This window comes from Toxotes jaculatrix, chromosome 9 (genome assembly GCF_017976425.1).
Source record: "Toxotes jaculatrix isolate fToxJac2 chromosome 9, fToxJac2.pri, whole genome shotgun sequence".
In the NCBI taxonomy this organism is placed as follows: Eukaryota; Metazoa; Chordata; class Actinopteri; family Toxotidae; genus Toxotes; species Toxotes jaculatrix.
In genome coordinates, this window is record NC_054402.1 from 2,975,566 (window position 1) to 2,998,381 (window position 22,816).

The 22,816-nt window shown below is 42.6% G+C and overlaps 1 protein-coding gene across 1 annotated transcript; it reads left to right on the forward strand.

The window, feature by feature from the left end:
• Positions 1-852: 852 nt before the first annotated feature.
• Positions 853-22,618, forward strand: lrch3 (leucine-rich repeats and calponin homology (CH) domain containing 3). The gene is made up of 20 exons (XM_041045834.1): positions 853-1,140; positions 5,515-5,659; positions 5,882-6,008; positions 6,105-6,210; positions 6,380-6,516; positions 6,635-6,744; positions 7,084-7,177; positions 7,263-7,368; positions 7,505-7,683; positions 8,114-8,169; positions 8,325-8,370; positions 8,529-8,654; positions 8,968-9,012; positions 9,261-9,314; positions 12,299-12,329; positions 12,414-12,527; positions 12,990-13,096; positions 13,276-13,413; positions 13,552-13,629; positions 18,058-22,618. The coding sequence occupies exons 1-20, from the start codon at positions 873-875 to the stop codon at positions 18,220-18,222; spliced, it is 2,232 nt and encodes a 743-aa protein (XP_040901768.1). The 5' UTR covers positions 853-872; the 3' UTR covers positions 18,223-22,618.
• The last annotated feature ends 198 nt before the right edge of the window (positions 22,619-22,816 follow it).

The window sequence follows — 22,816 nt, forward strand, 5'->3', positions numbered from 1 at the left end:
TTTAGATTGTTTCTGACTGTCTTAAAGCTTTATGTTTACCAAGTGAGTGATTTCATGAATGAATTTCAAATCTGTTTTGGCATCTGAATTATGTTTATGTTTAACAGAAGAAACCATAGCAAATTATTGTTTTAACTTTAGGTTCTTATGATATGGGATATGTTGTTGTGAATCCAGAAACGGCGTTTTGTTCTCTTTGGACTCAGACCAAAGTTGTGGTGTTAAACCTGAGTTTAACACCACGTGTCAGCGTCCAGAGTCTGACTGTGACCCAGAACACAACGCAGTGTCGTCGGGACTGTGCATCAAACTGCAATAAAATTAGAGAATGACAGACCAGTGATATTTTTGTCCAGTGAAATTATTACAATAATAAAATTATTCTAATAATAACAGCACACCGCACCACTCTCACGATTTCCGGCAGGGGAATTGTAGTTTTATATATAAGTCCTGCATTCAAAACCTTACCTATGTACACAAGTTTCATCGGCAAAAATACTAAAAATTACAAAAGCCAGTCTTGAGTTTTATTTTTCCAGTTCTGGTTTGTATCACCACACTTATTTGATCATTTTACTGCATCATGCTGAATTAGTAATCTTAATTTTTATTTCTGTTGTTCCTAACCTGCCATCAGAGGCAGAGACATAATTCTGCTGTTCTACTAACAGTACTATATGTAGTATTAGTATTACTATATACAGTATTAACAGTATTATATGCAGTACCAACAATACACTCGGTGTTCTCAGAAAAAGCTGATTGTCCAGTCGCTTCCTCTCGGAGCGCCCGCTTTGCGCATGCTCCTCTCTTAGTTTAGGGTGGGAGAGTTAGCCGTTAGCACGGAGAGCTAATAGCCGGAGTGTGTAATGGCGGCCTCGGTGTTGTTGGGGTCTGCGGACAGCACCGGACTCAGCTTCACGGTGGGAAGCGGCGGTGGAGGTGGCGGAACAGGGAATGTTTTAGTCGGGAATAATAACGGTCTGGGGCCGGCGGGGCCAGCACCCTGGAACCGTTCTTTGGACCGGGCGCTGGACGAAGCCTCGGCCACCGGGTGTCTGAACCTCAGCGGCAGGAAGCTGAAGGAGTTCCCCCGGAGCGCCGCCAACCACGACCTGACGGACACCACTAGGGCCGGTAAGTGAGCCGCAGAGCCCGCGGACAACACAGAGAGAGCCGGGCAGGTCTCTGACGAGCCAGTTAAAGTAACTTAGAGACAGTTTTATGTACTTTACAGCAGGGGAAGCAAAAATCCAACTTTAAGGATCCGGTGAGGATGGGAGGGGAAAACCGTCAGGGCCGGTGTTATGACAAATACTGTACCCCCCAAAAAAGTTCCCCTGTCGTGATTCCACTAGTTTTATTTACAGTTTTATGAAGAAACGCTGATCAGTAGTGTTACAACCAGGAGAACACGATGCTGGTTTATATTCTGAACTGTTTTGTGGAGTTTTTAACACTTGAAAAAATAAAATAATCTCAGTTTCAGCCTGATTCGTTCATAAGCAGGAACCAAAATAACATTAGCTAACTCCAGCTAGTTAGCGCATTCAAATTAAATCTGTCACTTTTGAACACTTTCTGAGATGTTTGACTTTTACAAAACAAGGCAATATCTGTGATTTATGTTCCTGGTGGGGCATCATGTTTTGGGGTTGCCGCTTGTGTCAATATACCTGTAAGTTGTTCGTGTAGGTGGTGTAGCCAGTTAGCATGCTAAGTGTACTCCAAGTGTGTTTGACTGACAAAGGTAAACATGACGGAGAGGACAAGCTGATGTTAGCACACAGCTGACCTCTGTAGCGGGTTCAGTTAGTCCAGCATGGCTTGGACCGGACCGGACCGGACCGAGAGAAGTCCGGGCAGGCCGTGCCGGTTTCAGGATCACTGAGCTGTAAAAGCCTCAGTTTCTGATGACAGCTGGAGTTTGAAAAGTTGACACACACCTGGTTTCATTTCGTTTAATGTCTGTGAATGGATAATGAGGCAGCAGTGAATGAAAGGCTGCTCCGCCCACCCGAGACTGACGGGCCGGCGTGGAGAGACAAAACAAACGGAGCTGAGGGGGTTACCTGTGGACTGTCTGTCTGTCTTCAGGACAGGGTGGACGCAGCATTGTGTCTGTTCAGCCTATGGTGCTCACAGGCAGTGATATAGACAGGTGCATCCAGAAGAAGAAATAAGAGATTAATTTTTATAGAATACAAGACTACTGTTTATCACACACAACCTGAGACCTGATAAACCCACCACTGTAACATGCAAACATGAACTGTACATGGCTGTGCAGGTGGAGGTGGTGCAGTGTCTTTGTCAGATGGTACCTCAGTGGTTTGGATGTGCCATATCACATAATTCATGATAAAATTGGTAAATTTCCTGCATTAGGATATTAATGATATGATAGTGTTAATGTTTTTACACACAGCTGAAACTCAGAAAGGAACGTAGCTGCGGGTTCTGCTGTGAATACAGGGAGCAGCTTAGAAAGTGTGGATGTGGTTTGAATATGCTGAATATGATTTGCATGATCTGGTCAGGGATTTTAATGACAGATGTGCAGTAGAGCTGAAAGATTAGTTGATTAATCAATCGGAGAATCAATCGGTCAATAGTTTATCTGTTTATTTGAACACCCATTAGCTATTACCAGCACAAAATCTGCTCTTAGTGGGTTTCATTAAAAAACGACAATAGTTCCATGTGATAATGTAAATAAAAGTGAGAGTAATGTTACATAGATATGCACACACATATCGCATCTGTGATCCTTCAGGTTAAATGTGGACATATCTGAACACAGCAGAGCTGCTGTCAGGACTCTGATCATCACATACAGATGTGCTATCAGCTGTCTGTCTCCTCACCAGATGTTCTCTTGTTTAACTGAAAAGAGTTTGGACAAGAAGAGATTTGCCTGTTTTCACGTTGTCCAGCTGTTTGACTCTGGACAGAGCTCTCTGCTGAAACCATCTGCAGACTCTTGTCTGTGTGGACACACATGAAAAGAATTTTACCATTTTAGTAAATGGAGCTGCACTTTCATAGCACTTTTCAAGTTTTATCAACCAGTCAATGTGCTTTAGGAGGAGCTGGGGATCGAACCACCGATCTTCTGATTAGTGGACGAGCCGCTCTAAGGCTGAAAAAAATGACCCGTGTGTCAGCCTGTCAGCTCAGCTTTGTTTTAATAAAAAAGTTTCTACGACATTAAACAGTAAAACACACAGACAAAGCTGTTCTGTACACAGGGAAACAAACTGCAGCAGGACACAAACAACTTCCTTGTTTGTTGTACGTCATAAAACATCTGTCGAGTCAGAGCAGAGGATGTAAATTACATGAAGAACACGTGTGTCAGATGAGGTGTGAGGGGTCAGAAAGGTTCTCAGACCTAAATTGTGAAGTGTATTTAATGTGTATTTAATAGATCTCAGGATATGATGGAGGCTCTGTAAAGACCTACAGACATGATGATCCTGAATCTTGATAATACTGGTCCAGGACTTCTGTGGTGCTGTAGCCTCGGGCCTCCGGTCTGAATGAATCAGTGTGATAAAGAGAAGTGGAGCTCAGACATCACTGTGTGTTAGATCATGATGCACTGACTGGTTTGGATGTTGCTCTGAGGCCTTTTATGAGCTGCAGACTCAGTCGAGAAACGACCACAGTCCCACAGATGAACGTACAGGCCGATGGTATTGTCTGATGCTGTGCTCCAGTACCAGCCAGTGTATCAGCTGATCAGTAAAACCAGTAGAAATGTCCAAGAGGTAAAGATATGTGTGTGTTCAGATGCAGAGGATAGTCAGCCCTGTTATATATATGTCAGCAACCGTCTTCACAGCCAGGGTTTAGCCCTGTCTTTGTTTTACCTGTTTTACCTGTTTTACCTTCATAACCTTTTTAAATTCAGGCGTTTAACAGTGAGATTTGCTTGATTATTGCTTCTACTTAACAGTGAGACATGTCCGTCAGAGCTTTTCACAGTCTAATGCGACGTCTCGTTTGTCCAGCTGGCAGTCTGAAGAGATTCACTGTGCTGTGATAGAAAACAGAGAACAACAGACGCCAGAGAATAAGTGAAGGTTTTGATCACCTAGTGACTGAAACTGTTAATCTGTCAATAGACTGATAGCAGACTGTTATCAATACACAGTTAAATAGTTGTTCTTGATTGACTGCTTGATCATATGGGCCATGTTACATCAGAAAATAATCAATGTCCATCTCGGTTTTTCAGAGCTCAAGGTGGAAACATCTTCTTTTGTCTGATCAACAAAGATATTTGGTTTTATTTTCACATGTGAGAAGCTTAAACAAGATAACGTTTGAATAGTTTTTCTTAAAAGTAACGAAAAGGGTTAACTGATCATAAAAATTATTGATTTTCTGTCAACTGACCAATGAACTGATCGGTTCGCCTCTGATGTCATTACGAGCCTCAGTCACTGTTAAGCCTTTTTCACAAATGAATGCTGGACATTGTCCTCACAGCTCATGTAAGACGTGTGTGTGAGTGAGGATCACAGGCTGCTGTACAACAGGAAATAGTTGTTACCGTGGTGACATTTACTTCCTGCTGGCCAGGTGTGGATGCCCTCACAGCTGCACTGATAAATATAGAACCTGTGTGCTGCTGTGAACAGTACACACTGTCCACTGACTGTAAGGGTGGGTGACGCATGTTTATAACTGTTCGATAGCATTTTATAAAATCTGAATCCTTTTCAGTCTCTTCTCAATGATGAGCAGAGCACCGCAGATCTGAGATCAGAATTATGCTGCAACTAATGACTAGTTTAGCTACTGATTAATCTGATGGTTTCTTGTTGGCTTTTACATGTTGGCTTTTATTTTTTAATTGAGGTATTTATTAGAGCTTTTGACAAAATGTGTATTTCAGTGCAGTATACTGTTACATGTTGTATTATATACTCTTGGCTAAAATCTTTTTTTGGACGAATATCCCGCTCATGCACATAAAAACAGATCTATGTAAACTGACCTTGGGTATTCAGGTTCTCTGCTTTTAGTAGATGTTAGTAAAGTCAGTTTAATCTGACCTTAACTTTCTGAGAATAAGGAGCCTGTATTTCTCTGATGATCCACCAGAGGGCAGGTTACAGGTGATATCAAGGTCTCAGAAACTGATATAAATGATGTTAAAGGGTTAAACTGAGTTGATCATCTGATCAGTGTGAGTCATGGCATCCTGTGTCACCATGACAACCACACAGAGGGATCTGATTGGATAAGGGCCGAAGCGAGAGGAAGGCTCAGATCAACAGACAGACTGTTGTTAGAGGTTCGGTCTCTATTTTAAGACTCGGTCACAAGTTTGTCACAGTGATAAGACTCACACACACACACACACACAGTGTTCTTTAATGTCATGTTGAAGCATGAAGGAGTTCTCAGATTGAATGAATTGTGAGTTCAGATGACACAGACGAAATGAGTCTGATGAATATAAGACTTATAACCTAAATTCTCTCTCTGTGTGTTCAGATCTGTCTCGTAACCGTCTGTCGGAGCTTCCTCTGGAGGTTTGTCTCTTTGTGTCTCTGGAGAGTTTGAACCTTTACCAGAACTGTCTGAGGTCTCTGCCAGACAGTCTGCTCAACCTACAGGCCCTCACCTACCTGAACCTGAGGTAACACGCGTGTTTCTTTTATTATCCCATGTTCATACTCAAACCAGCTCAAACTGTCTCCTACAAAGAAAAGTACAGAAAACACCAAACTGATCTTTAAACGACAAGGTGGTAAAAGAAGTTAAGGTTTTTTTTACAGTGCTGACATCTGAAGAAAATCTGACTCTGTCTACCTCTCTCTCTCTGTCTCTGTCTCTCTCTCTGCCTGTCTGTCTCCATCAGTCGAAACCAGCTGTCTGTCCTCCCTGTGGTTGTCTGCAGTCTTCCTCTGAAGGTTTTGATTGCCTGCAACAACAAGCTGGTCTGTCTCCCAGAAGAAGTGGGACAGCTGAGACACTTGACTGAACTGGTCTGTATTAATGAGTGTGTGTAATGGATGATGAACTGTCAGTTATCAGTGTTATGATTATCAACTATTGATGGTTGTGTGGACTGCCCCCTGCAGGATGTAAGCTGTAATGAGATCCAGACTTTACCGTCTCAGGTGGGTCAGTTGGAGACTCTACGAGACCTGAACATCAGGAGGAACCACCTGGTCAGACTGCCTCCAGGTAGACACACAGAAACACACACACACACACACACCAGGGAAGAGAGTGTCAGTGAAGCCACCTTAAGACTTGCATGTTAAGGTGGACTGTCAGAAATGTCAGGATTCAGAGTAAAGTAACCGGTTTAGTTAAAAACCATTCATCCTTAAATACCTGTGTTTGTATTCAGAGCTGGCAGAGCTCCCTCTGGTGCGTCTGGATTTCTCCTGTAACAAAGTGACCTCCATCCCTGTCTGTTACCGACGACTCACACAGCTACAGACCATCGTCCTCGACAACAACCCTCTGCAGACCCCACCTGCACAGGTACGCTGGCAGTGACGCCATTGACCAGGTCCAGCTGGAGGCTGCTGTCTGTTTGAATTTCAGCTGAATTTTCTGTCACATACAGAGCTGTGTTCTCTCTTTCTGTTCCTCTGTGTAGATCTGTATTAAAGGGAAGGTCCACATATTTAAATACCTGAACCTGGAGGCCAGTAAGATGACGAATGACCTCCCAGACTACGACAGACGACCTCTGCCCTTCAGCTCCTGGTGTGAACTCATCGCACACTCAGACACGAACATCCTGCTGCTCTGTCTACATGTCCACATCAATATCTGTCCTCTGTCATCATCAGTTAGTGGTGAAATAAGAAGTCAGCTAAGTGATTAGGAACAAGACAGAAAATTAAGAGCCATGTTTGATAGTTGACTAATGGTTGTCAATAATTATTCTGTGCAGAACTCTCAGCCACTGGAAACTGCGTATGCTTCACAGTAAAAACCTCAGTCATATTCTCTGTTGGAAGGCTTTTATTGTGAGGACCTTACAGGAAGTGCTGATCGCGTATTGGCTTATTTTAAATAACACACTCCATCTCTGTGTGTCAGTGTCGACGAGCTGTACCCCAATCGTCCGTATGGAGCTTTGGATTCAGGCTTCAACAGCGTCGACAGTGGAGACAAGAGGTGGTCGGGGAACGAGGTCAGACACACACACACGCACATAAAAAACGTCCTCCCTCTGTTTCCTGTCTGTATTCGACCTCACTTCCTGTCTGTTTGCTCAGCCCTCAGAGGAGCTGTCCGAGCTGCCACAGAGAGTGGCAGAGATCAGCAGGGATCAGAGACAGAGACCAGCAGTGGGAGGAGGACCGCTGCTGGTTAATGGAACATGTGAGACTTTGACATTGTTGACTCAGTGACACTGACACTGTCCTCTGTCCATTCATACCCTGGCATTTACTGTGATGAAAACATGAGCACCTTCAGAGTAATGATCTCCTTTTGTCTCTCTCTCTTTGTTCGTCAGATGTGGAGCTGGAGCAGATAGACTTCATAGACAGCTGTGTGGGGGAGGAGGAGGAGGAAGAGTCGAGGAGTCGAGTAGGAGGTGGCGGCGGAGGGGGAGGAGGAGGTGGAGGGGGAGGTGACAGAACCAGCCTGAGCTCTCAGTTCATGGCTTACATCGAGAAACGCATCACCAGAGAGGTAGGAGCTCCACCCACCGGCAGTCAAACCTGCACCACGCATAACGTGTCCTAATCTGAGGTCACCTAAGGTCATGCAGTCTGCTTACATTCTGAAAGCCGCGCACTGATTGGCTCCGTGCGTGACAGGTGTTTTTAATATAAATGATCGATCTGGCAGTGGGAACAAAAGCATAGCTTGTTCTTCAGCATGGTCAGAGTTCATGTTGTCAGTCACAAATCAGATAGCTCCAGAGTGCCGTGTGATGATCTCCAGGTCCTGGGTCTGGTTCAGGTACCATGTGTACAGGCGTCGGCTGTAAACTGATCTCTGATCAGCAGAAACTCCAGCTCTCTCTGTTTCTTCTGTATCTGTATGATCACAAAGTAAATTCATAGTCACAGTTTTTTTTATTTTGTAAAACCTTTAGCGACTTCCTGTCTCTGTCCAGGGTTCTCCAGTCAAAACCAACGCATCTCGGACAGAGGACACAAGGAGACACAACAGGTACACACAGACACACACCATTAACCTCAATTCAGGTTTAGTCGTATTTATCTGAATTCATGTCTGAGCTGTAAACTGAGACAGTAGTCAGACAGTAGACATTAACCACCTGTGTGTTCTCTAACATCCTGTCTGTCCACCTGTCTGTCTCTCAGGAGTGTGGTTGATGGTGTCACAGCGCCCTCTACCTCCCAAACCCAGGTAACACCTCCTCCTGCTGTCTGACATTAAACCTTGGTGAAACAAAGTGCTGCTGACTGACCATTTTACCCTCTGTCTCTCTCTGTCTTCCCCCTGTCCTCTCTGTCTCCGTCTCTGTATCTCTCCGTGTCCCCCCGTTCACTCTCTCTCCCCCTCAGAGAGGAGGTGTAGGTTCAGGTGGGGTGGAGAAGGTGAGGAGGGAGGCTCAGCTCGCTGCTCTGAGGTACGACGAGGAGAGACAGAAGAACCGTTCTCTGCATAGAGACGTCACCAGTTACTCCAAGGTACTACCACCAGTTTATCCAGTCACACACCAGCACACTGTGGCTCAGGGCAGGGACTGTCAAAATAAAAGTCAGATAAATTATTATTTTTTCTATCAGAATTAGTATTCTGAAATCAAAGTGTCATATCGACAGAAACAAGGAGACCTGTTCATTATTCTGCCACAAAATAAATCTAACCTTTGATCACTATTGATAGATGAAAGTCTCACGTTAATGATCACGTGTGAATCTATTCTGGTTCAGTTTATTATTAACCTGTAAAGATGAAGTGAAAACACTGACTCTGACTGTAGCTGCTGTTGTTTTTCAGCATAAAGCAGCTCAGAGTCCAACAAAGTCCAGTCCAGACAGTGAGGTGAGAGTCTGCCTTCATATCTGTTTGTTGCACTGTGTGCTACTGTGTGTTGTTGCAGTTTAAAAACGTTTTGTCTTTCTACACTTCTGAACATACCTAGGGGGAAAGACCTCCGGGTCATTGTTTACAAACAAATTTTAGCTCCTCCCCCCCTCCGGTTAGACCACACCCTCGCCACCACACCTGTTCACCTAGATGTCACATCTGTCTGTTCGTTAATGTCTGTGTGTGTGTGTGCGTGTGTTCAGACTGTGTACCCCTCCAGACGCTCCACCCACACAGATGACTCCGCCCTCTTCATGGTAAGAGTTTGGCTCCGCCCCCAGAAATCTACTAACTGACCTACAAAATAAAAGCTTCTTTATCGGCCCAGAACCAGCTGACATGAATCATTCAGGTTTATGTTTCAGAAGGCCAGTAGTGAATCTGGACTGAAGCTCAGAGTAAACACTGGGTTTCAGAGTGTTGATATGACTGAGCTGACACAAGCAAAGACTGGTGATGTTACACAAATCTGAACGATCCAGGATTTTCTGGTCTCATTTAACTGGACGGATTTAATCAGCATGCGGCCTCAGTTTCCTCTGTAGTCCGACTCCACCTGGTTCACTTCAACCTGAAGACTCAGCATGAACACACCTGTCATTTATCAGCAACCTATCCCCTGTCATCCTGTCCCATAGTCCCGCCCACTGTCCTCCCTCACACAGAGACAGAGAGAGAAAGAGAGACAGTCAGATACTGTTAAAATTCACTTATTGTACAGTTTACTTAAGTGAATCCAGCAGCAGATTTCTCTCTCTCTCCGCCTGTTTGTCTCTTTGTCTGTCTCTGTCTGTCTGTCTGTCTGTCTGTCTGTCTGTCTGTCTGTCTCTCTCTCTCTCTCTCTCTCTCTCTCTCTCTCTCTCTCTATGGCTGTCTCCCTTTCTCTCTTTCTGTTTGTATGTTTCTCCCTTTCTCCCTCTGTTTGTCTGTCTGTCTGTCTCTATGGCTGTCTGTCTGTCTCTATGGCTGTCTCTGTGGCTGTCTCTCTTTCTCTCTCTCTCTCTCTCTCTCTCTCTCTCTCTCTGTTTGTATGTTTCTCCCTCTGTCTGTCTGTCTGTCTGTCTCTATGGCTGTCTGTCTGTCTCTATGGCTGTCTCTATGGCTGTCTCTCTTTCTCTCTCTCTCTCTGTATGTTTCTCCCTTTCTCCCTCTGTCTGTCTGTAGTAGTTGACACTGTATCAGGACGTTTCCAGTATTTAACACTTAAACTCTCCTTCATGCTCGTGAGTCTTTGAACTGACCAGAGTCAAACTGTGAACTGTGTCAGCTTCTGCAGGACTGTGGCTTTGGACATGTGTGCCTAATAAACTGGTGACTCTGTCCACATCACAGCTCTGCTGCTGTCCTGTGGTCACATAATGGCTCTTGTGCCATTATGTTTGTTCAGGATTCGTTTACGTCCTGTGGGTTGTTTAATTAACGTGCACACAAACGATCTAAGATCCACAGCTCGCTCATCACATGGATCTCGTTCGCACGCAATAACATCCTGTTACTGATCAAAGGCCCAAAGAGGGAGCATGCTGTCCAGATATTGACAGAATGCTCACACAAGATAAATAAACACAGCATAATATCTAATGGGAACAAAATCACTGTCAGGAGCATTTGTGTGCGTGAATTATTAGAATGTTTGCAAAGATATGATCTAAAAATTAATTTTGCAGATCTAAGACCTGAAGGTTATTTCTTGTTGAGATAAAATATCCTGTGCTGTGTCGTCTAGAATATTTGAATGAATAATATCTGAGTGCTTATGAGGGTCTTATGTGCACAGATGATCTTATTTTTAGTTTATCTGACAAGATAATAGCAGGATTTCACAGAGGAAAATATTTGGGTGGAACAGGGTAAATATCTGTCCAGACATCACATGTGCTGCCTGAGTAACACTGAGCTTCACTGAATTTCAAATGAGAAAACGAAACAGCAAAATTAAAATGAATGTAGTTTAATTTAAATTTGAATATTTTAATAATATTAAACATCTAGAGGTCACATTTAAAACTGTTTACAATAAAAACAAGTTGTAATATTAAATAATTCTTATTATTAATTCATTATTAATCCAATAATTAGAAAAAAATTGAATCTGCATTAACTCTTTCTTCTTCTTTCTCCTCCGTCTTTAATCTTTTTATTTTCTTCCTGCCATCAATTATGGTTTTCTCCACTTCTGTGTTTTTTTTTTTAAATCCTCCGCTCTTTCTTTTTAGTTTGTCCCTTCTTTTTTTTTCTTTTTTTTATTACCTCCATCCTGACTCTGTCTGCCTGTCTGTCTGCCTGTCTCAGTGTGTTCTGGTGTTTGAGATCGACTTTAACACAAACACTATAAAGAGACGTCCTGGTTCACACAGACAGGTGACGCACGCCAGGTTTCTGTTTGTGTCATTAAATGTCGACTGGTAAACAACCAGCTGCTGATGTGTGTTTGCTTCGACGCCGTTGTCTTGTTGTGGGTATTTGCTGATGTGAAACACTGATCTGATGTCAGTGCCATTTAAGGGTCAGTGTGCAAACGTCACTGTGTGGAACGCATTGATTGACCCATGTTCACATAGTTTATTAATGAAGGTTTGAGGCTGTAATTGTCTTTGATTACAGTCACAAAAGGACTCAATTAATTAATAAAACAACAAAATGATGAATTAGTTTGTTTGATTTTTCCAACCATGTAAACTCACACAGGGCTCGGTGGCCGGGTTTAGAAACGGGAAAGGAAGTTGACTGATTTGATTGGTTGGCAGAAGAAGTGAATCCTCAAACACTCAGTTCGTTTTCTCCTGAGTTCTGCTTTTTCGTTAAACCTCCATCTTTTTATTTCTGCCACTTTCTATTTGTGTCTTTGTCCTTTTCTCCCTGTTGTCTGTCTGTCAGTCTGTGGCTGGAGTGTCTGTAGACGGCTGTCGCTCTCATGCTTCTGATAGCTCCACCTCCTGTCTGCTGCAGGTACTGCAACTTGCATGCTGCTGCTGCCTCTGTCCATTTACATGTTTACTGGTGAAACTGGGGAACAGATCCACAGTGTTTGAACGTTTGTGAGAGAGAACATCATCAGGATTATAGTTTAAATTTAAGAAATAAACTTTAAATTAAATTGTGAACTTCATGGTCAGAATTAAAGGAGTTGAATATATTTTGAGTTTCAGTCCAAGACGCAACTAAGTGTGTCTGATTTCATCCAACTGAGGGACTGCCTGTCCATCAGGTGTGTTGACTGTCCTGTGTTGTGTCTTTGCAGGGGGAGGACAGAGCAGCTCTGTCTCCTACAGGTAAGAAAGCAGAAATATGACCCTGATATTTACACTCTGTCCTTATAACTGACTGACTTTGACTGATTTTGGTTTTTCTTCCAGCCAATCAGTCGCCTTCATACCCCAGCTCAGGGGGCGGGTCCTCCTGTCGGCCAGCCAGTCTCAGACCGGAGAGCTTCCTGTTTCGCCTCGGCCAGAAAGAAGAGAAGAGGAAAGGTGAGAAACAGAAACATTAGTCACATCATTCACACCTTCACCCCTTCCAAGCTTTTCTACAGCTTCCCCTCCATCTCAGTTCCCCCCATTCCCTCTCTTTGACTTCTTTAAGCTCAAGGTGAGTCGAAAACAAAAACAAATATGTAACCTTAATATCCTGTCAGTTGCTTTTGAGATTGACAGTTGTTGCTCATAACTGTGGTCCTCGCACATAGTAAGGGCCGCCTCCAGGAAGAAGAACACAATCCATGCATGTGGAAAACTTTCTATCTCTGTATCAAGATGAATCTTCCAAATGTTAATGATAAACCAATGATAATCCTAAATCTGTGATCAGCATTGCTATAACTCTTCCTCTGAATCCTCTCCTCTCTACCTCCTCCTCCTCTCTTTCTCTTTCCTGTCAGCTGGTGGATCTGTAGTATTTTCATCCTGTGCTGTTGTTCCCTCTCTGTCCTCCAGGTGATGCTGCTGCTGCTGCTACCGCTGCTCCTCAGAACCAGGAGGCAGCTCCTGCTGCTCCTCCTCTGGTTGGAGAAGAGGCTGAGCTGGTTGAGCAGCTCAGGAAGGTTTGTACCACTGGGACTCCCCTCCCTGCAGCCTGAATGAGCACAGGAACAGCTGTTGCAGCTCTAATGCAGAAGTCTGTTTTTACACTTCAAATCATGCGACCTGCAGAGCGGTACCTGAACACAGCCTGTGTCATACTGACATGTAACGCGTGACCTCTGTCTGTGTGTCGGTCCAGAACATCGAGGCTCGTCTCAAAGTGTCATTGCCGAGCGACTTGGGAGCAGCTCTGACAGACGGGGTGGTGCTGTGCCACCTGGCCAATCACGTGAGACCACGGTCCGTCCCCAGCATCCACGTCCCGTCTCCTGCTGTGGTGAGGACAGCTACAGATTATACAGATTATTATCTCTAACAAGGGGACTGAGGTCTCTGCTGCTGTTAGTTTATAGAACAGAAATACTGATGATAACGTGAACAACGTACTGACTGGTCCTCTGTCTGCGTCCTGCAGCCTAAACTCACCATGGCCAAATGTCGACGAAATGTAGAGAACTTCCTGGAGGCGTGTCGCAGGATCGGAGTCCCACAGGTAACACACACAAACACACGTACACACTACAGCAACAAGTGCATGAAATGAATGAATGAGGCTGAATCCACATGTCCACCCTCTGGACCAGCCACATTTACTGTGGCATGTTCACTGTCATCACATCACATCTATTTGAAGTTTTCTTTCTCCTGTAACTCTTCTTAAAATATTTACAGAATATGTAAATGCCCCCTAATACGTTTAGTAAACCATCATAAAGGTGTGAGTGGGCCTCAGGACCTAAAGTGAGCATGAGAAGCCTCATGACGTCTAACTCGCAACAAAAAGACCAGCTGTTGGAGCTGTTGAGAATTTTTTGCTGTCTCTCTCTTTTTTTTTTTTAACTTCTTACAGGAAACTGCTTCTCCTTAACTAACAACTTTCTTTCTTCTCTTTCATCTTCCCACCTTTCATTAATCCTTTTTTTTAATTCTGTCCGTCTCACTCCTTCGTCTTCTCATTTATATTCCGCACCGTGTCCATCTCACCCCAACACAAACACCCTCAGGACAGTCTTTGTTCAGTGGGGGAGGTCCTGGAAGGGAAAGGTGATGGGGTTTATGGGACAGTGGGCGTATTGCTCTCCATGGCTCCCCCCCCAAGCAGCCCCTCCCCTCGAGTCCAGTTGGCCGGCTTCGCCCTCTTCTACCTGTCCGTCATGTCGGTTCTGTGTGCAATCTACGTACACCTGGTGCCGCACGTCTGAACCTAAACAGAGCACAAAACATCCAAATGCCACACGCATCTACATACACAATAATGTGTCTCAACAGATATCTGATGTTTTTATTACATAAATATCCTCCTTAAAAATATCTCAACACACCGAAATAAGACTCACAGCACAAACTTTAAAGGAGCAGTTAAACATTTTGTGGTTAATCTTGCTTAGCACAAAAACTGGAGGCATGGGGAAACAGCCAGCCCTGCTCTATATGTCAAACACCAAGTTTCTGCCACTTACCCAGGATTGTAGTAGCAGCAGGCTAAGTAAGATAGCCCAAACACCCTCCTCTGTAGCCACATCCGGCTCAGACAAGTGTTATTTATATAATCCCTCCATTGTGTTCTGGGACTTGCCAAGAATATTTCCAGACAGAAGTGTCTAGGAGGCACCCTGGTCAGATGGCCAAACCATCCAAAAGAACTTCCCAGAACAGATGGGATAGGTAGCACTTCTGGAATATTCTGGGTTTGCTGTGGTGTCTATTGCCAGTTGAACGTGCCACGGAAGCCTCCCCAGGGAGAACACCAATGCATTCCCACGCCAGATGGGAAATACAACTGCTCCAGTGTGTTCTGGCACCTCCTTCCAGTTGGATGTACCTGGAAAAGTTCCATAGTGAGGTTCTCATGCAGCATCCTGACCAGATGCAGAACCACCTCAACAGACTTTAAGGAGTAGCGGTTCCCTTTGGGCATCTGAGCTCCTTATCCTGTAACGAAACTTCTGGGTGTTTGTAACCTTTGTGATCATAGGCGAGGGATGGAATTGGAACACCCAATATTTCCAATTTGCTCAGTGATAACGGTAGCCCTGTAAATGTGCTCTTTGATGGCTGTTCCCCAGATTAGCCAAACACCAGAACCAGTCAGAGCTTTGGAGGTGGGATTAAGAATGGGGACATCATGTCCTTGTGCCAAAACCTCAAATATAGCCAAGAAAATGGTTGTTGATGAGATAGACGGATATGTAAGTCATTGTCTTGCCAGGATCAGACTACAGGATATTTTTGTCTTTCAAGATGGTCACTCTCAGATTAAGTGAGATGACTCTTGCTGTGGTGACTGAGAGAAATGGATGCTGATGAATGACAAACAGGCAAGATAAGTCATTTGTTAACTGGTTTTGCACAATCATAGCTATATAAGGATAGGACAAGTGAAAAGTTTCTTTGTGCCAGTTGAAGCTTTTCCAGTGAAAAATGATCTAAACAAACTCTCAGCATTGTGACGTCATCTTCTGGCATAACTAAGCCCTGTGGTTGGGGTTTGGGACAATTTAATCAAATCTCAATTCAGTATCAAATTAACTTACCAAGTCCAAGTCCTTGTGGTTTCCTTCTTGAGTCTAATGATGTTTAGCTTTCAGTGTTTCTAGTGATTTTGTACTGATGATAACTGATTATTTACAAATCAAATCACTTGAGCCTTTAAGTTATTAAAACCCTGCTGTCTAAACTGCAGAGGTGTGGGCTTGAATCACATGACTTGGACTCAGACAATGAGTATGAAATTAAATGATGAAGTCAGTGATTTCATTTGGACCCAAAGCACAACGTTTAAGACTTGGACCTGGGAAAGGTTGGTCTTGACATTAGACCTTGACTTTTGACTTGGACTTGACTTGGGATGTATTAGGGGACTTGTTGGACTCAATTTGGGATTTGGTCTTTACTTTGCCTTGACCTGGGACATGTTTATTTCGACTTGGGACTTGTTCATCTTAACCTGGTCTTGACTTGGGACTTGTGGGTCTTGACTCAGGACTTGATAGCCAAGAACAACCCAAAACAGTGGCTTTGCACCAACTCTGCTAAATTTGCCATATGTCTGTTATCTCCTTGTGGGTCTGAGATTCTTTTAAGCCAAAGAGAATCACGTGATCCCTCAGGTGAAGTTAAAACTTGACTGGAGGTTTACCTTGAAGCTTGTTACCTCTCTGTTGAAGCTCTACCCCCCTGTGCCTTATGTTTGGCTGCTTGTCTGAGTGTGTTTTTTTCTACTGTTTTAACTGTAAAGTGCATTAGAGCCTGTCCCACCCTCCCAACACAGTCTCTGGAGATCCCCACTATTAGAAACCTGCCACACTATATGTACATGTATGCAATAGAAGAAGCTTTATGCACCAAAAATCAGTGTTTTTCACTCATGGTCTTCATCCATGTGATACCAACCGTGTTTGTGCAACTCAGCTGATGTGTCACGAATAGAAAAAAACTTCAGTGTGAAGCAGTTGTCCTTTTATTATGGTAAGAAGAGCTGAAACCTAAGTGTAGGAACCTTTCAGTGTTGGCAGGTTAGCCTTTTATTCCACCTCTGGAGCTTAGCAAATCATAACCCAAAATGTGTCCATATTTGTTTCTGCTGTTCTCCATTCGCTTTGGAGACAAGTTCCTGGAAATAAATTCAAGGACGAGTACGACAAACACAACAATTAGAAACCTTTCACTGCTGGGTTTATATGGAGCAGGATAATCAAACCTCTAAAACAGAATGGTAGAGAACATTTGTTGGACACCCCAACATGTCCATGAGAATTTAAAACATCAAACACGAGTGTAAAAAAACAAGGGAACACAATGCAAACTGTAACATAAAAAATAACTGGATTGTCTTGGACATCATTTGGGCCACAGTCTTGTGTCTGTCTAAGTCTGTTTCCCCTTGGAGTCGTGTTTTTGCAGTCTGTTCTTTGGAGTTGTGGTTAGGGGTTTGGTCATGATAAGCTGTTGCACAGATGATTGGTTGGCTGCACTGTCGTCTTCAATACCTTCTTTGGTACAAGGCCCTTGTACCAAAGAAGGTTCTGAAACATTCAAGTTCTGAGGAGAACCAGGATATAGTTCTGCAGTGGAAAGGGACTCATAGTTTCCTCTGGGCATGGACAAACCAGTAAACATTTGATCGGCTGTAATTCAGCCCTGAACTGGATTACTGGTTTAAGCTCCAGCTTCATTCTTATGTAAAGAGAAAATCACATGGGCTTAGAAATTAACTTATGTTTACAGATGGCACTTGTTTTTTTTAAAAGAAATGAAGAGTGAGGATGATGATGATGATGGCGATGTGTTTTTTAACGGACTGTGTGATTGTCCTGATGTTGGAGACTGTTTTTCCCTCCAAATTCCGTTAATAAAATTAACTAAAGCACAGTGACTCACCTGTGTCTCTTTAACACTCAACCTAGAAGGAAACTTGTGGTTTTCATTACTTATTTATTTACTTACTTACTTACTTGTAGTTAGATGATTAGACTTATTACCTCTATGACCATGTAGAGCTAACATAAACTAACTTAAACCATTCAGCCAGAACTCTAGGACCTGTTTTAACTTTGACATCAGTCAATAAAGCAGTCTTGGTCTGTTTTTCTTTTTACAACTCATCAAATGATAAGAAATGGTCTTATATGTTGCCCGCTAACACTTTGTTTGAAGGCCATGACTTGGTATTGAAATGTCTGAAGGTAAAACTGAACATCATCTGTTTTTCACCTTTTCTTTCCTCCATCAGTTCTCATTATTTTGTTATTTTAAGTTAATGTTGCTGCTCTTGTTTATCCTTTCTGTTGCCATGGTTACAGTTATTTTATTCCTTAATTTAATTTACCATCCGTTGACCCTCCCTGTTTTTGTGTTTTCTTTTTGGCCTGCCTCCCCTCCTCCCCTTGTGTGTCTTCTTCTGTTGTGTGTGTCTCTTTAGAGTCAGTTGTGTCTTCCTCTTCACATCCTGGAAGAGCAGGGGCTCCCCCAAGTGGCCGGGACTGTCAGCGCTCTGCTCGACCTGGCCCCACCCCGACACCATGTCACCACGACAACCACCACAACATCATCATCAACCACACCTGGATCCTCCGTCACTATGTAGACAACACTAACACCACCGCCACCACCAACATGATCATCATCATCATCATCATCACTGCACGCGCTCAGTGAGCCTCAGGAAACCTATGACCAGATGAGCTTTAGACAAAATCCTTCAGAACAGCAGGTTGGCATCTGGTGGAGACACGAACAGAGCTCAACTACAAAAACACAGTGACACTAGCTCAGATTTTATCTCCTAATTATCACACTTTTTTGTAAGATTAAAGTCTCAGAGACACGACAGAGGGTTTAGATGATGAGACAGATGAGCTGATATGCACAGCAATGGAAAAATCTTCTCAAATAAGTTAGTGACAAAGAATAAAGGACAGCAGCTGTTGCCTGAAGAAAAGTGAGAACATTTAAATGTGTTTTTGAATACATGGCAGCTGTTCTGGACATAAAGTTTCAAACTTGTGCTCTTCTACCGGCAGAAGGAATCTGCATTTGTGCACATATTTATTAAATATTCTCACTTTTCTGCATTAAACACCTTGCCTCCTTTTTTCTACAAGGTCATGTTTTTGTTTTTTTAATTTGCTAATTTTATGTATACACCTTGGAATTCAGGATGAGTTAGTAAATAGTTAAATATTTTAACAATTATTATTTAACTTTTATATTTGTGGCTCTTTAAAAGAGTGAATCCAGGGCATAACATGTTTAGGTGGGAAAATATTTCCAACATCCTCCTCATCACCAAATCACCAAACAGTTCATTATAAACTGTCTATAAACCCTGACAAAGTGATTTTGCACATTAAACTAACGTAGCTAATCGCTAACATAGTTGTACAGCTGTTTAAACATGACACTAATGTACCTAGCTGCTAACAACAGCCAACACAGTTTAAGTTGGTTTGGAACTGACACGGCTAATTAACATTTATCTACTGTTGGAGTTGATTATGACAGTGAGAGCACACGTAAATGTTGCTGAGAACAATAGCAAACATTAGTGCACACCAATAAAGATGGTTTAGAGGCCATCCCAAAACTGCTTTGGAAATGTTCTCTGCTAATGTTAGCTAACATTATGAGTCCAGTTGGTAGGTGGGTAGGAGGTTGAGCTAAAACAGCCAGCTGTAGACACAGCTAAAAATAATTTACTTGGTTTGAAGTTGAAGCTAATTTACTTGTCGGCTAACGGTGGTTGACATTTATAAAGTTGGTAACTGCTAATGATAGCCAACCTGCACAAACATAAAACATCATTTAAAACTACCCACTGCTAACGTTGACTAATATTATGAAGCAAGTTAGTGATTTGACTTTACATCTTATAGCTGTAAACTTTAGCCAATAACAGCTAGCTGTAATATTAATTATTAGCTAATAATAACCTAACTTTCTTTAGTTATGAAGCTGTTAGCTTCATGCTAGTTAATATGGATAAAGTTGGTGGCCAACACTGCCAGTTAAAGATAAAGGTGGTGAACAAGGTGTACAGTAGTTGGATGAAAATACTTGTTTTACTAAACCATAAAGCTACCCATTAGCTAACATTAAATTACTTCAGAGAGATTTGAAGCTAAAGTAGCTCGGTGCTAATGTTCGCTAACGTGTTGCTGTAATGAGTTGACTCTTCAGCTCTGTTTTTAGTCTCCATCAGATCCAAACTTTTTTAATGAAGTTTTTTTAAAGAGGCAGAATTTGGTTCTTTTCTCTATCCTTCTGGTTCAAGGTTGATCTGATGGACTTTCAACCCTGAGCTCTGACTCTGAGGCTCGTCAATGACATCTTTGGTTGTTTTTACTTTGCACCCCGTCGTTAATATTTTACTGTTTTTCTTACTTTACTGAGCTTTGATGGAGATTTGTAGTTTCAGGTTGAACAGATGTTAGCAGCTGTTTGAGACTCTGTCACCTCCTGATTGATCCTCCTCGTGATCAGGCCCTCCATCATATCTAACAGCTCCAGTACCATGCACATGTTCATAAACGGTATTAGACTTCATTAACCATGATAAATAAGAGTGTCCACCTCATTGATTGGTTCTGACAGCTCAGGTAGTGCACTATTTGGCCAAAAGTATATGGACAGCCCTGTCCATGTCATGTCATCATCTGCCGCTTATCTGGGTCCAGGCCCAGGTCGCGGGGGCAACTGCTGCCCAGTCCACAATGTACCGAAGTCCTATGGCACCTCCCACAGGCGGTGAGCCCATGGGAGGTGGTGCCGTCTGGAGTGGGGTTCAAACCCACGACCTTGAAAGATTGAGTCTCATGTGCTACCAACTGATCTAACCAGGCGGCAGCCCTGCCCATATACACTTTAATAATAATAGTACATTTTATGTATTTGGCACTTTGCAAACTAATAATATAGCGATAAAGGTGGCAAAATTAAAAGCAATGGAATAACTGTTAAAACTGAGCAGCACGACAGATATCAAGAACAAATATAATAGTAAAATATTTAAAGATGATAAAAACCAGGTGCATAAGTAATTACATGTGCAGCCTTTTATTCTTGATGTGTTCACGCCTGATTTTTATTTTCTTTTATTCAGTTTCTATAACAGAAAAATGCTCCATTGCTGTAACTTAAACCATTATTATTTTTTATTTAGTTTTTTAAACCATTTTTTTATTTTTATTTTCTTGTTAAGGTTAGATGAATATCCCAGAAACCTTACCTCAAAATTTCCCTGAACTGTACACTCAGTTTAAAATGGTCCTGATGTGATTGGATGAGGTTGATCAGGTGGTGACGACATCTCTTGACCTACTCCTCATGTTTGTGTTGCATGCTGGGACATTTTTCATGTTGAACAGGTGACTTGGATTCTCCCAGGGACAAAACACTGTGTGGACTGTGAGGATGAGTCCTTCTACAGTCTGCAGTCACACTTTGACTCTTATCTTTATCAAATGTATGTGTACAAATATATTATGTAAAAATATATATATATAAATATATATATGTACATATATATTAGGCTGAAAGGTGTGTTGCCTTGATGACACACAGGGCATCACGGACGCTCAGACACAGTTGGTCAAAGGATGACTAAAGTTTTTTAAAAAGTGAGGGTAAGTTAGCAGCAGTGTTTCTCTGTTTCACCTGTGATCACACCCACCAGTGATGTAACAGGCTCTTGGAGTACACCTGTGCAACACTGCAGCCAGGTGAGAAGTTAAACCACTAGAGGTCAGGAAAGACAGGTTTCACAGGAGGTGTTAAGAGTATGGAGTTTACTGCTCTGCTGATCAGTCAGCTCTGGTTTTAAAGGAGTAATCTACCCAAAATCATGTGGAGTCATTGTCTGCTCTTGTCACAGCAGCAGAATTTATCACCTGTCACCTGTTCACACCTGCAGCTGTTGATCATGTCCATGAAAGCAGCTGATGCAGCTATAAGAGTTAAAATTAGAAACATTTTCTGGATCATGTTTGTAGACATTTTCTGGTTTCAGGCTCTTGACATTTCAGTATAGTCACCCTTTTTTTGTATGTGTTTACAAGTTTTCTGAAAATTCAGATGTGTGTAGATATAGATCTGAATCTATATCTGATCCATATCTACTCTATCGATAATGTCCTCTTCTGTCTAAACAGTTTGATTCCAGCTTCTGGTGAACTCCACCAACAGGACAGAGGAGAGAGTTTCGTTTTTCAGTTCCATGTTTTTCTGAGAGCTCATGCTGCATTCAGGCGATGTGGGACATAAGGAGGTTGCCCGTCAGTTCCATAATCATCTGATTCTAAAGAACTGATCCTGAGTTTTTTCTGCTGCAAGAAAACAAGTTTGATTTCATACCAGTTTGTACAGAAACTTTCAGATTAGGGCTTTGGTGTCCTGTTTGACCTCAACGCAGCATCAGAGCTTCAGGTCCAACCTGAAACACTGGGACCAAAAGAAGAATATTTCTGTCCTGAATTCAGACTCCCAGGCTTGGTCCTACACCCAGCAATGTTCCGCCTCAGATGCTGCATTTTGGAGACTGTGAGAGACTTTACACAGTGAACTCAGAAGAAAACGGATCAGGAGGGTTTGGGGTTTGTGAACTCTCTGAGTCAGTGCCCTGAATTCAGACTCAGAGGGTGTTTGGTGATTGACAGGTGTGTCCAGTCCCTTGTCTCAGTGTGTCTTGAGCAGACACATGAACCTGTTCAGAGGTTTCAGACATGGTTTTAACTTTGTACACTTTTATGTTTTTCTATGGTGTGTTTCTCCTGTGGCGGTGATGAGTCATGATGGGTCATGTGACGGCGGGGTCGTGTGGTTTTAAAGGACATTCCACCGCTTTCGAAAGGAGGACAAACAGACTGTTCACAAGTTTTGAGTTTTACATTTTTTCACTCTGTTTTATTTTTGCTGACAAACTGTATAAAAGATTTGAACACAGCTGTATGAAGAGTTAAGTTTAAGTGCATTAAATAAATATTTTAATTTGACTCTTTTTACTTGTGTTGGTGCTACATGTGGTCAGTCAGGGCAGGATCCAGTACAGGATTTTGGAAATCCTGAGGTCATGAGTTCAAGTCCTTGAAAACAACCCTGCCCCCTTCAGAAAAGAAAAAGGAAAAGTCAGTATTTTTTTTATTATAGAAATATCATAATTCAAATTTATCTTGTATATTCATTTA